Genomic DNA, 12,669 nt, shown 5'->3' with positions numbered 1-12,669 from the left:
CTTAGCAATGTGGTGACTTATAATTGTCCCCAGGGCAAATAGAAATGGGCAATAAATGTTGGCCTAGCGATGCCCTTATAAATTAATGAAAAAAAGTTTTAAGATAGTTATAGAAAAGAATGAGACTAGTGCTAAAGTGGTAAATTAAGGGAGGGTTCATTCCAACGGTATTAGGCAGGAACTGGACATATTGGACTGGGGGCAGCTATTTGAAGGCAAACCCACATCTGACATGTGGGAGTCTTTTAAAAGCCAGTTGACATGAGTTTAGGTAAAAACGAGGTAAAATCTGATGAAGGGCTTTTGCCCGAAACTTCGATTTGGCCTGTCCTCGGATGCTGTCTGAACTGCTGTGCTCTTCCAGCACCACTAATCCAGAATGAGTTTAGGTAGCCTGTTCCTTTGAAGATGAAAGAAAGTGAAGGCAAGATTTGGGAATCTTGGGTGGTGAGAGATGTTGTAAGTTTAGTTAAGAAGATAAAAGAAACATTTTTAAGGTTTAGGAAACAGAAATCAAATAAGGCTCCTAAGGAGTATGAAGGAAACAGAAAAGAAATTTTAAAAGAAATTAGGAAGGTTAGAAGGGGTCATGAAATGTCCTTGGCAAGCCTGATTAAGTGAATCCCAAGGCATTTTATACATTTATTAGAAGCAAGAGCGTAACGAGGGGAAGGGCAAGACCACTCAAGGACAAAGGATGGAATTTATGCATGGAACCTGAGGAAGTAGGTGAGGTCCCCAATGTGTACCTTGCATTGGTATTCACCAAAGAGAAAGTTAAAAATCTCACAACAACAGGTTAGAGTCCAACAGGTTTTTATAGCAGCACTAACTTTTGGAGCGCTGTTCCTTCATCAGGTGGAGGACAACCACCTGATGAAGGAGCAGCGCTCCGAAAGCTAGTGCTGCTATATAAACCTGTTGGAACTATAACCTGGTGTTGTGTGATTTTTTAACTTTGTACACCCCAGTCCAACACCAGCACCTCCAAATCATGACCAAAGAGAAAGACATGGATGATGAGAGGGATGTGATGATACTCTAAAGCATGTTGGTATAAGGAGAAAGTTGTTGGGTGTCTTGAAAAACATTAAGGTAGATAAGTTCCCAAAGCCTGATGGGATCCATCCCAGGATACTGAAGGAGGAAAGGAAGGAGATAACTGAGGCCTTGATCTCTGCATCATCTTTATACACAGTCGAGACCTCAGAGACAGCAGAATGGCTAATGTTGTTCCTTTGTTCAAGAAGGGCAACAGGGATATCCAACATAGAGTCATAAGAGATGTACAGCACGGAAACAGACCCTTCGGTCCAACTCGTCCATGACAACTAGATATCCCAACCCAATCTACTCCCACCTGCCAGCACCCGGCCCATATTCTTCCAAACCCTTCCTATTCATATACCCATCCAGATGCCTTTTAAACATTGCAATTGCACCAGCCTCCACCACTTCCTCTGGCAGCTCATTCCATACACATACCACCCTGTGTGTGAAAAAGTTGCCCCTTATGTCTCTTTTATATCTTTCCCCTCTCACCCTAAACCTATGCCCTCTAGTTCTGGACTCCCCCACCCCAGGGAAAAGACTTTGTTTATTTATCCTATCCATGCCCCTCATAATTTTATAAACGTCTATAAGGTCACCCCTCAGCCTCCAACACTCCAGGGAAAACTCCCTATAGCTCAAATCCTCCAACCTTGGCAACATCCTTGTAAATCTTTTCTGAACCCTTTCAAGTTTCACAACATCCTTCCGAGAGGAAGGAGACCAGAATTGCACGCAACATTCCAAAAGTGGCCTAACCAATGTCTTGTACAGTTGCAACATGACCTCCCAACTCGCATACTCAATGTTGTGACCAATAAAGGAAAGCATACCACACACATTCTTCACTACCCTATCTACCTGCAACTCCACTTTCAAGGAACTATGAACCTGCACGCCAAGGTATCTTTGTTCAGCAACACTCCCCAGACCACACCATTAAGTGTATAAGTGTATTACACCCCCACACGCACCAGCCAATTTTGAAACAGTTTCTACCTTACTGTTGGTAGAATACCGAATGGACGCACAAACTCTTAGTATTCGCCTGTACCTGTGTTTTTGTTTTTGCTGCTGTTTACCTATTATTTACTTATTTATGCTACTTAACTATGTGATCTGCCTGTATTGCTCACAAGGCAAAGATTTTCATTGTGCCTCGGTACACGTGACAATAAATTCAATTCAGTTCAATTCAATTCAATAAATCCAGCTCGGATTTGCCTTTCCAAAATGCAGCACCTCACATTTATCAAAATTAAACTCCATCTGCCACTCCTTCAGCCCATTGGCCCATCTGATCAAGATCCCGTTGTACTCTGAGGTAACCTTCTTTGCTGTCCACTTCACCTCCAATTTTGGTGTCATGTGCAAACTTACTAACCATACCTCCTGTGTTCACATCCAAATCATTTATATAAATGACGAAAAGTAGTGGACCCAGCACCGATCCTTGTGGCACACCACTGGTTACAGGCCTCCAGTCTGAAAAGCAACTTTCCACCACCACCTTCTGTCTTCTACCTTCAAGCCAGTTCTGTATCCAAATTGCTAGTTCTCCTTGTATTCCATGAGGTCTAACTTTGCTAACCAGTCTACCATGAGGAAACTTGTCGAACACCTTACTAAAGTCAATACAGATCACTTCCACCGCTCTGCCGTCATCAATCCTCCTTGTTACTTCTTCAAAAAACTCAATCAAGTTTGTATCACATGATTTTCCATGCACAAAACAATGCTGACTATCCCTAATCAGTCCTTGTCTTTCCAAATACATGTAAATCCTGTCTCTTAGGATTCCCTCCAACAACTTGCCCACCACCAATGTCAGACTCATTAGTCTATAGTTCCTTGACTTTTCCTTGCCACCTTTCTTAAGTAGTGGCACCACGTTAGCCAGCTTCCAGTCTTCCGGCACCTCACCTGTGACAATCGATGATACAAATATTTCAGTAAGGGGCCTAGCAATCACTTCCCTAGCTTCCCACCGAATTCTTGGTTACACCTGATCAGGTCCTGGGGACCCAATCACTTTTATGTGTTTTAAGGCATCCAGCACCTCCTTCTCTTTAAATGGATATTTCAAATTATGGGCTGGTGAACCTTATATCAATGGTAGGGAAATTATTGGGGAAGATTCTTAGGGACAGGATTTACTTGCATTTGGAGAAGACCGGACTTATTAGGGATAGTCATCATAGTTTTACGCAGGGGAGGTCTTGTCCCACAAACTGAATTAAATTCTTGAAGAAGTTACAAAGGTGATTGATGAGGGTAAGGCAGTGGATATTGTCCAAATGGACTTTACAAAGCATTTGACAAGGTCCCTCATGGTAAGTTGGTCGAAAAGATAGATCGTATGGAATCCTTGGTGAGTTGGCAAGCTGGATATAAAATTAGCTTGGCTCGGAAAAAACAGTGTTGTTGTGGAGGGGTTTTTTTTCTGACTGAAGATTTATGACCAGTGGTGTTCCAGAAGGATTAGTGCTGTGATTGGTGGTAAATGTCAATGGTGTGATTGGTAAGTTTGTAGATGACATGAAAATTGATGGAGTTATGGATAGCAAGGAAGAGTATGAAAGGATGCAGCAGGATATAGATCAGCTGGAAAGTCGGGACAGGTGTGAGGTGATGCATTTTTGGAAGTCAACTGCAATAGGAAAGTATACTGTAAATGGTTCGAAATTCAGAAGCATTGATATACAGAGCGATCTTGGGGTCCAAGTCCATAGCTCCCTGAAAATCGCAACACAAGTAGATAAGGTGGTAAAGAAGGCAAATGGTATGCTTGCCTTCATAGGTTGTGGCACTGAGTATAAAAGTTGGCAAGTTATGCTGCAAATATATAAGACTTTGGTCAGACCACATTTGGAGTATTGTGTGCAGTTCTGGTCATCATACTATAGGAACAAAGAACAAAGGACCTTCCAGCACAGGAACAGGCTCTTCGGCCTCCAAGCCTGCGCCAATCCAGATTCTCTATCTAAACCTGCAAACTATTTTCTAAGGATCTGTACACCTTTGCTCCCTGCCCGTTCATGTATCTATCTAGATACATCTTAAATGACGCTATCATTCCCACTCCTACCACTTCCCCTGGCAATGCATTCCAGGCACCCACCACCCTCTGCGTGAAAAACTTTCCATGTATATCTCCCTTAAACGTTTTCTCTCTCACTCTGAACTTGTGACCCCTAGCAATTGAGTCCTCCACTCTGGGAAAAGTTACTTGCTATCCACCCTGTCTACATCTCTCATGATTTTGTAGGCCATAATCTGGTCCCCCCAACCTCCTTCTTTCCAATGAAAATAATCCTAATCTACTCCTCTCCTCATAGCTAGCAACCTCCATAACAGGCAACATCCTGGTGAACCTCCTCTGTACCCTCTCCAAAGCATCCACATCCTTTGATAATGTGGCGACCAGAACTGTACGCAGTATTCCAATGTTCCAAAAGTCTTATACAACTTTAACATGACCTTACAACTCTTGTACTCAATACTCTGTCTGATGAAAGAAAGCATGCTGTGTGCCTTCTTGATCACTCTACTGACCTGCGTTGCCACCTTCAGGGAACAATGGACCTGAATATCCAGATCTCTCCGTACATCAATTTTCCTCAGGACTTTTCCATTTACTGTATAGTTTGTTCTTGAATTGCATCCTCCAAAATGCATCACAAAGGATGTGAAGTACTGCAGTAGGTGAAGAAAAGGCTCACCAGGCTGTTGCATGGATTTGAATGTATTAGCTATAAGGAGAGGTGGGACAAACTTGGATTATTTTCGTTAGAGTGCCAGAGGCTGAGGCAATCTGTTAAAAGTATCTAAAATTATGAGGACATGGTTAGGGTGGATATTTGGAATCTCCTTCCTGGGGTGGAAATATCAAGCACAAGGGGATGGGTTTGAGGTGAGAAGGGTCATATTTAAAGGTGATATGGCAGGAAAGTTTTTTTACATACAGCAGGTACCTGGAATGCACTGCCAGGGCGAGTGGTAAAAATAGATATGAAAGCATTAGTTCAGGGACATTTAGAAAAACACTTGAACAGGCAGAGAATAGAGGGATATGGACCACATTCAGACAGATGAGATTAGTTTAGAAAAAAATAGCTGGTGAGATTTTAGCATGACATCACGGTCAGTACAAACATAGTGGGCCAAAGGGCCTGTGCTGTACTGTTCTATGTTCTATGGAAAAGGAGATAACTTCAAACCAGTAAAATAATGTTAGAACTGATCTTGAAATTCCTTGGATAAACAATAATCAAATGTGCGGATTAAGTTTCCAGATACATAATGAGGCTCAAAAGCTTTAAAACAATTAGATGCTTCAATGATGGTTGGGCGGGGTAAGAGAGAGAGGTTGGAGGTCAGGGTCATTTTGAGGCTGGATTAAGATGGATTGAATAGGCTCCCTCATCTCAGACTATCTTGTGATCAACGTTTCTGTTAGAATTCAGTTGTTAAACAAATTCCATTCTTTTCAGTGCATGATTTCTTTAAATCTACTTGTTGGTTCTCACAGAACACATCCTGTGCAATTTTTTAAGGCTACTGTGTGGCTACCCACCCATGGAGCATGAGAACACTGGATGCAATCTTGCAGTTTTCCAGAATCTCAGAGATGGTGAATGATCACCAAACTGGAATATTAACTCTTCTTTTTCCATGGATGCAACCTGACCTGTTCAGTATTTTCATCTTTTTAGGCAAGCTTCCAACTACTTCAAAAAAAGTGTCAAAGCACACAGGGGGCATTACCTTAAGAGCCATTTCAACAACAAAAATAGCAGTGAAGATATGATTTGAGACACTCAGAAACATCCGTTCCTGTTGAGGAAGGAAATAAAGCATTAAATGAGCTGTGAATCATTACATGACTAATTATTTTAAAAGATTTCTAAGCATCTGACTGAAACACTAAGAAGTCTTGAGAGTAACAAAAGCAATTAGCTGAGCGCTATTTATCATACACATAAAACCATATCAAGGGAAAATGTGAAAATTGGTAGCTGAGCCTGCATGACAGATACTCACTGTACTGTTTGGGTCAATCTCAGGTCTTTCAAGAGCAATTGTAATGCAATTGAGAAATATAAATACCAGAACTACATGGTCAAACATCTTGTGAGCAATAATCTTCTGGCACATGATGCGGAACCTGAAGGTGATGGAAACAAGGATATATCACTCATTCACTTGCAAGTTTTACCCAGAAACGGTATTACATTAAACGGTATTACATTGCATTTAGAGCACAATAATACGCCTTTCAGCCCAACAGTTATATGCCTGCAAATGGGGCTACTCCCATTCTTCTTCACTTGCTGCCATCAATATATGTTTTTATTTCCTGGCCAATTATCAATGTCATTGTTTTGATACAGGAAGTATATAATAATGGGTATAAAGATGAAAAGCTGTACTCGGTCATTGAAGATAATTTACATATTTACATACTGAATACTGTAATACACAACTTGACAGCAGGTCATTACATATCGGTGTATATATGTTATCTTTTATATCACTGATGTTATGTCGCTAGTGTTAAAAGTATGAATGAAAAGAAATCAAAAATGAAATACAATGTACCGGTTTTGAGGAGCAAATAAATAGAGCGCCCAATCCTCATGCGTTTTACACCAAGTTGGTTTGTATGGCTCCAGAAATTGCCACACTCTAAAACAGTAACTCTGTAATGAAAGGAAAATAGATGGCTCACTCTCAATTCAAGTCAATAATTACAATTAGCTTGTAAAATACTAGTATCTATGCAGATTTTTACACTTAATTAATAACCAAAGTTAAAAGACAATTTTTATGAAAGGTATACCAAAATCAGGTTTTTAGAAACAACTGACTGTTGCTTTAAATTTTAAAACTATGTGTAAGCCTGAGACATTGGAAATTACAACGTCAACTAGGCTGAATAAAGAAGTGAAAGAAAACAGGAGTTAGTGATTTAATGATAGCTGAGTTGTGAAAAGTAATCATCTTTGAGTTAGAAAGAATAGACATGAATTTTTTTTCCCTTGTGACAACAACCAGGCATTCACTTGCATGTGTTTCAGTACCTACACATGAATGAAGTGTGAGAAATTTGAGCTTTAAGCTTACAAAAAATGGATATAGCATCTGTAATACTTTGGGAACATCTGTCACATATTAGGGGTGCAGAACCTTTTGCCATAGGTGGCGGGTTTCCAAATGAAAATTGATGATACAGATGCACAGGCAAGAAAGGTCAGAAGTCAAACAACACTAGTTATAGTCGAACATGTTTATTTGAAATTATAAGCTTCAGGAGCGCTGCTCCTTCATCAGGTGGAGCAGCATTCCAAAAGCTTGTGATTTCAAATAAACCTGTTGGACTATAACCTAATGTTGTGTGACTTCTGACCTTGTCCACCCCAGTCCAACACTGACATCTCCACGTCCTGGCAAAAAAGGCAGGCTATCACCACATAATCTCTTTGGTGTGAAGTATTTTGATGCTCCTCAGAATAAATCAATAGTATAGATGTTCAAGACTGTGGCCACATTGTCAGGCAGTTACAAAGCTGCCCCTGGCCTGTAATTTCCCTGAAAATCTTGCATGAGGGATGGTATATTTAAGATTTTGATAACGTGTTGCTGGAAAAGCGCAGCAGGTCAGGCAGCATCCAAGGAACAGGAGAATCGACGTTTCGGGCATGAGCCCTTCTTCAGGAATGAGGAAAGTGTGTCCAGCAGGCTAAGATAAGAAGGGAGGAGGGACTTGGGGGAGGGGCGTTGGAAATGCGATAGGTGGAAGGAGGTCAAGGTGAGGGTGATAGGCCAGAGTGGGGGTGGCGGAGAAGTCAGGAAGAAGATTGCAGGTTAGGAAGGCGGTGCTGAGTTCGAGGGATTTGACTGAGACAAGGTGGGGGGAGGGGAAATGAGGAAACTGGAGAAATCTGAGTTCATCCCTTGTGGTTGGAGGGTTCCTAGGCGGAAGATGAGGCGTTCTTCCTCCAACCGTCGTGTTGCTATGGTCTGGCGATGGAGGTGTCCAAGGACCTGCATGTCCTTGGTGGAGTGGGAGGGGGAGTTGAAGTGTTGAGCCACGGGGTGGTTGGGTTGGTTGGTCCAGTGTCCCAGAGGTGTTCTCTGAAACGTTCCGCAAGTAGGCGGCCTGTCTCCCCAATATAGAGGAGGCCACATCGGGTGCAGCGGATATGGAAGGATCCCTTGGGGCCTTGGAGAGAAGTAAGGGGGGAGGTGTGGGCACAAGTTTTGCATTTCTTGCGGTTGCAGGGGAAGGTGACGGGAGTGGAGGTTGGGTTGGTGGGGGGTGTGGACCTGACGAGGGAGTCACAGAGGGAGTGGTCTTTTCGGAATGCTGATGGGGAGGGGAGGGAAATATATCCCTGGTGGTGGGGTCAGATTTCTCCAGTTTCCTCATTTCCCCTCCCCCCACCTTGTCTCAGTCAAATCCCTCGAACTCAGCACCGCCTTCCTAACCTGCAATCTTCTTCCTGACTTCTCCGCCCCCACCCCCACTCCGGCCTATCACCCTCACCTTGACCTCCTTCCACCTATCGCATTTCCAACGCCCCTCCCCCAAATCCCTCCTCCCTACCTATCTTAACCTGCTGGACACACTTTCCTCATTCCGAAGAAGGGCTCATGCCCGAAACGTCGATTCTCTTGCTCCTTGGATGGTGCCTGACCTGCTGCGCTTTTCCAGCAACACATTTTCAGCTCTGATCTCTAGCAACTGCAGTCCTCACTTTCTCCTTGAAGATATTTAAGATTTTGCCTCAATTGTGACTCATAGTTCTCTAATGCAAATTTCCCTTGACATATCATGGTATGTGTCTTAATCTATACACACAGGTTGAACTAATTACAAAATATCCTCTTTTATGCTTTTTTTCATCAGCAAATACAGAGGCATCCTGAGTAGAAAGTTTATGACTATGAATGTGGGACTAATGATATTGAAGGGACTAATTGCCAAGTTGCCAGAAAATGCATGGTGAAGAATCAAATTATTGGACAGAATCTTATACAAGTTGCTGACACTGGGACAATTTCAAAGCACAAACTTCCCAGAGACAGTCAATTTATAAATAATCTCCGATTTAGGTTCACCATCCAATCAAGGAAATCGGGAGGATTTTGGGGTGAAAAATGTAAAGGAGGCAAAACTGAGCTTGTCACTTTGAAGCTATCTCTTGGTACTTATTGGACTTCAGACATAGTGGGGCCTGTCCAATATTGGGAAATTCCTAGCACTAGCAAATTGTTTTGAGTTAGTCCCTCATGTGGTCCTAACTGACTACCTGCCTCTGTTGACAAAATGATACACTGCACAACTCATAAAATTTGCTTCTGGTCCTACCTCTGAGAACATCCCATCTAATTAGTTTAAGGAGTGAACAAAATTTTCCCCAGCAATTACACAGGGTGTCTTTTCATTCCAAATTTCCCAAATAACAAAATAGCCCATTTGGGCACCTCCTATTATATGTGTGTGCACGGTGGGACAGTGGTTAGCACTGCTACCTCACAGTGCCAGAGACCCGGGTTCAATTCCTGCCTCAGGCAACTGTCTGTGTGGAGTTTGCACATTCTCCCCGTGTCTGCGTGGGTTTCCTCCGGGTGCTCCGGTTTCCTCCCACAGTCCAAAAATGTGCAGGTTTGGTGAATTGGCCATGCTAAATTGCCCGTAGTGTTAGGTGAAGGGGTAAATGTAGGGGAATGGGTCTTGGTGGGTTGCGCTTTGGCGGGTCGATGTGGACTTGTTGGGCCGAAGGGCCTGTTTCCACAATGTAAGTAATCTAATCTAAGTTGTTACTGCATTCCCAGTGATGTGCTGAGGGTACAGGAGAAAGCAGATGTTAATTGAAGTATATTTGCATTGCCTAATCAGGGGATTGCTCAACTTGAGCACTCAAATCCAAAGTGACTGTATAATAACATACACTTTACTGCAGGTGATCTGTGAGCTCGAAGCCTGTGCTAATATTGTGTACGCAGCTTACAAAACGTTGTACTAGTGATGTGCATTAATAGTTTCCTTCAACTGACTTGAAAATCTGAGTAATTAAGTCAACACTAACCTTCTTTAAATGATCTATGTAACAGGATATTTTTTGCAAAGGTAATATGCAGTATGAAAATATTCAAATAGATATCTCCCTCCATCAGATATTTTGGTATTTGAATTCAGCTTCACTTAAATAGAGATGTTTAGTCAAAATATTAAACATCTATCTGGGTTAGCAATAGGTGTGTTGAGTAAAAATTAAAAGAATTGAAAATCTGAACTTGTTCTGTGTAACATTGACACATTAATATATTTATACAAAATTTCTCCACTATTTCAACACAACATTATCCCATTTAAAATAATTGCAATTGGCATAAAGTGATTTGATATGGTCAACAGAACATAGCTTCACGAATTTCAAAGAGTTATCAAATTTGTTAAACTTACATTGTCAATTTCATCTTCATAATCGTTTGGATCATCTTTGAGATTATCCATTCGAGGAAAGATCTCATTTGAAATAGGCAAGGACTTGCCATTGCAATCTTGATAGTCACAAGGCATTGTGCTCATAGGATTAAAGGTCACAGGATGTCGCATTACTGGTACTTGAAGTAGCTCAGGCAAGTCTATGGATCCTTTGGTATCGAAAGATTCTGCACGATGGTGCAAGGAGCATCCACTGAGGCTGCCAGCTTTGCTAGACTTTGCATCTTCCGATTCGTCATCTTCACCACAACTTTCATGTCCTACACCCGAGAGCAGGGATTCCCTTTCATCCGACTGATTCTTCCTTTTTAGGCTGGGTGCCCTTCCAAGGCTATGCCAGCTTGAACGGCGACTACCCCAATTACTGTTGGTGCCCCAAGGGGCACAAGGTGAACTGCGAATGCTGGACTGGAAGACATAAATAGCAAAGGAAGAGGAAGAAGATAGTCAAAAATTGTGAAATTATCAAATCCATTATTTCGATCATTATATATGGTAAATGGATTATTTTGCTCTTCTCCTGAATCTCCTACCCACATCTAAATTCCTTTCTCTTCCTTGGCAATATACCAGTGTCTCATCAACAGCTTTACGTCTTGGGAGCCAGCCCCCAAGTCTTATCAGGCCATTTCATTGTGGATGGTAAGAAGTCTAGTCTATTTCTTTCCTCATTGATTGTCCACAGATAGGGGTTTATAAATTGTGATCTGAGAGGGGAATCTTTTGATTATTTTCCTCCTTCCCATTCTGAGGATACAAACTGATTTTAATATCCAGATTGTCATCCTGACTGAGAACACCTTAATCATCACAGCGGGAACTTTTCTAATTCGCACTGTTCAATGTCTTATAAGGTGATGTGCTTACACACGCAGTCACTGGGCGAGCTCATGGCAGTGTTTCATTCTAGTCCCAGTGCATGGCAATACTTTCTTTTCAACAGCACTGTCTTTCAACAGCACTGACTTTCTTTTCATTTAAACATTTGGAGGAAGTATAATGTGTTTGAATGCAAATTGAAAAAGGTCATATTGCTAATATTCATGAGTTAAAAAACATACCCAACAGTGTCTTGACATAAACATTTACTCTTGTTGCCAATAGCAAGAGGATGGCTAAGCTTTCACTTCATCTGCTATTGTCAGAAATACTTCCATTGTGACAATTATACATATAGGTCGTTCTGCTATAACGCGACGGTTGTTTTCCTCAGCAACCTCTCACTATAGAAAATCGTGCTATGGAAAACTGTTACAGAAAATCACGCTGTAGAAGATCGCTAACAGAAAATTGTTATATCCGTTCAGTAGATAGTTTGCATTATCCAAACAATGCCCACAATTCATCAATCGCATTTTGGCCAATTCAGGCTAACAAAACCTGCATTATAGAAGAATGACCTGAATGTTTATCAACAAGTAAAATAGCCAAGGAACCTAGCTATTTATCACCTGTACATTGCTACTGTACTCAGTGACTGCACACAAAAGTTTTGGGATAACCTCCTGACTATTAACAGTTTTGGATTATTTGTTACTTTGGTTAGACGCTCAGCATGTAACTCAGCAATAACCTATCATGTTATTCCAGTCATTTGACTTGTCTCCAGCACCATCTTATCTTTAAATTTTTGTAATTATCTCTCTGCCTTAATTAATCAGATAATGGGTCATCCCTTCACTTGCTATTCAGCTGTTAACACTTCACTCACACCACCTGACACTCTTGATCACATGCAGAGACTTATTATTCAGCGTGTTGACACTCCATTCACACCATATGTACATCTTTTGATCTATCTGATCATAAATTTTGTGCCTGCGTGTCTCTCCTCACTTCACCTGATGAAAGAGCAATGTTCCAAAAGCTTGTGATTTCAAATAAACCTGATAGACTATAACCGGGTGTCGTGTCACTTCTGACAATTAAAACAAAATCAGTTTTAGTCCTGGCCTAGCCGAAATATTTTACTTTCAATTCTGTTAGATAACAACAGTTGACTTTTTTAGTTCATCATGCTATACGTATTGTGTTCTTTGTAATCATTAAAAACACAGAAATAGAGAACACAGACTGGATCATCAACGCCACACTCACAGGAATCC

The 12,669-nt window shown here is 41.5% G+C and overlaps 1 protein-coding gene across 4 annotated transcripts in view; it reads right to left on the bottom strand.

Annotated features, from left to right (window-relative positions):
* The window catches only part of cacna1ha (calcium voltage-gated channel subunit alpha1 Ha), a 552,389-nt gene that overhangs the window by 88,730 nt on the left and 450,990 nt on the right, over window positions 1-12,669 (bottom strand). For all 4 annotated transcript variants that reach the window (XM_087997955.1, XM_087997957.1, XM_087997956.1 and 1 more), the window contains exons 17-20: window positions 10,523-10,972; window positions 6,652-6,752; window positions 6,094-6,217; window positions 5,818-5,886 (exon numbers count right to left, since the gene is read on the bottom strand). In XM_087997955.1, the coding sequence (XP_087854081.1) occupies window positions 5,818-5,886; window positions 6,094-6,217; window positions 6,652-6,752; window positions 10,523-10,972 (744 nt within the window). The remainder of the gene's footprint in view (window positions 1-5,817; window positions 5,887-6,093; window positions 6,218-6,651; window positions 6,753-10,522; window positions 10,973-12,669) is intronic.

This window comes from Chiloscyllium plagiosum, unplaced genomic scaffold (assembly GCF_037043375.1).
Source record: "Chiloscyllium plagiosum isolate Xiang-an unplaced genomic scaffold, Cpla_swu_hap1 HiC_scaffold_20, whole genome shotgun sequence".
Taxonomy (NCBI): Eukaryota; Metazoa; Chordata; class Chondrichthyes; order Orectolobiformes; family Hemiscylliidae; genus Chiloscyllium; species Chiloscyllium plagiosum.
The sequence above is the reverse complement of the archived record's forward strand: the minus strand, read 5'-3'. Positions and strand labels throughout refer to the sequence as shown.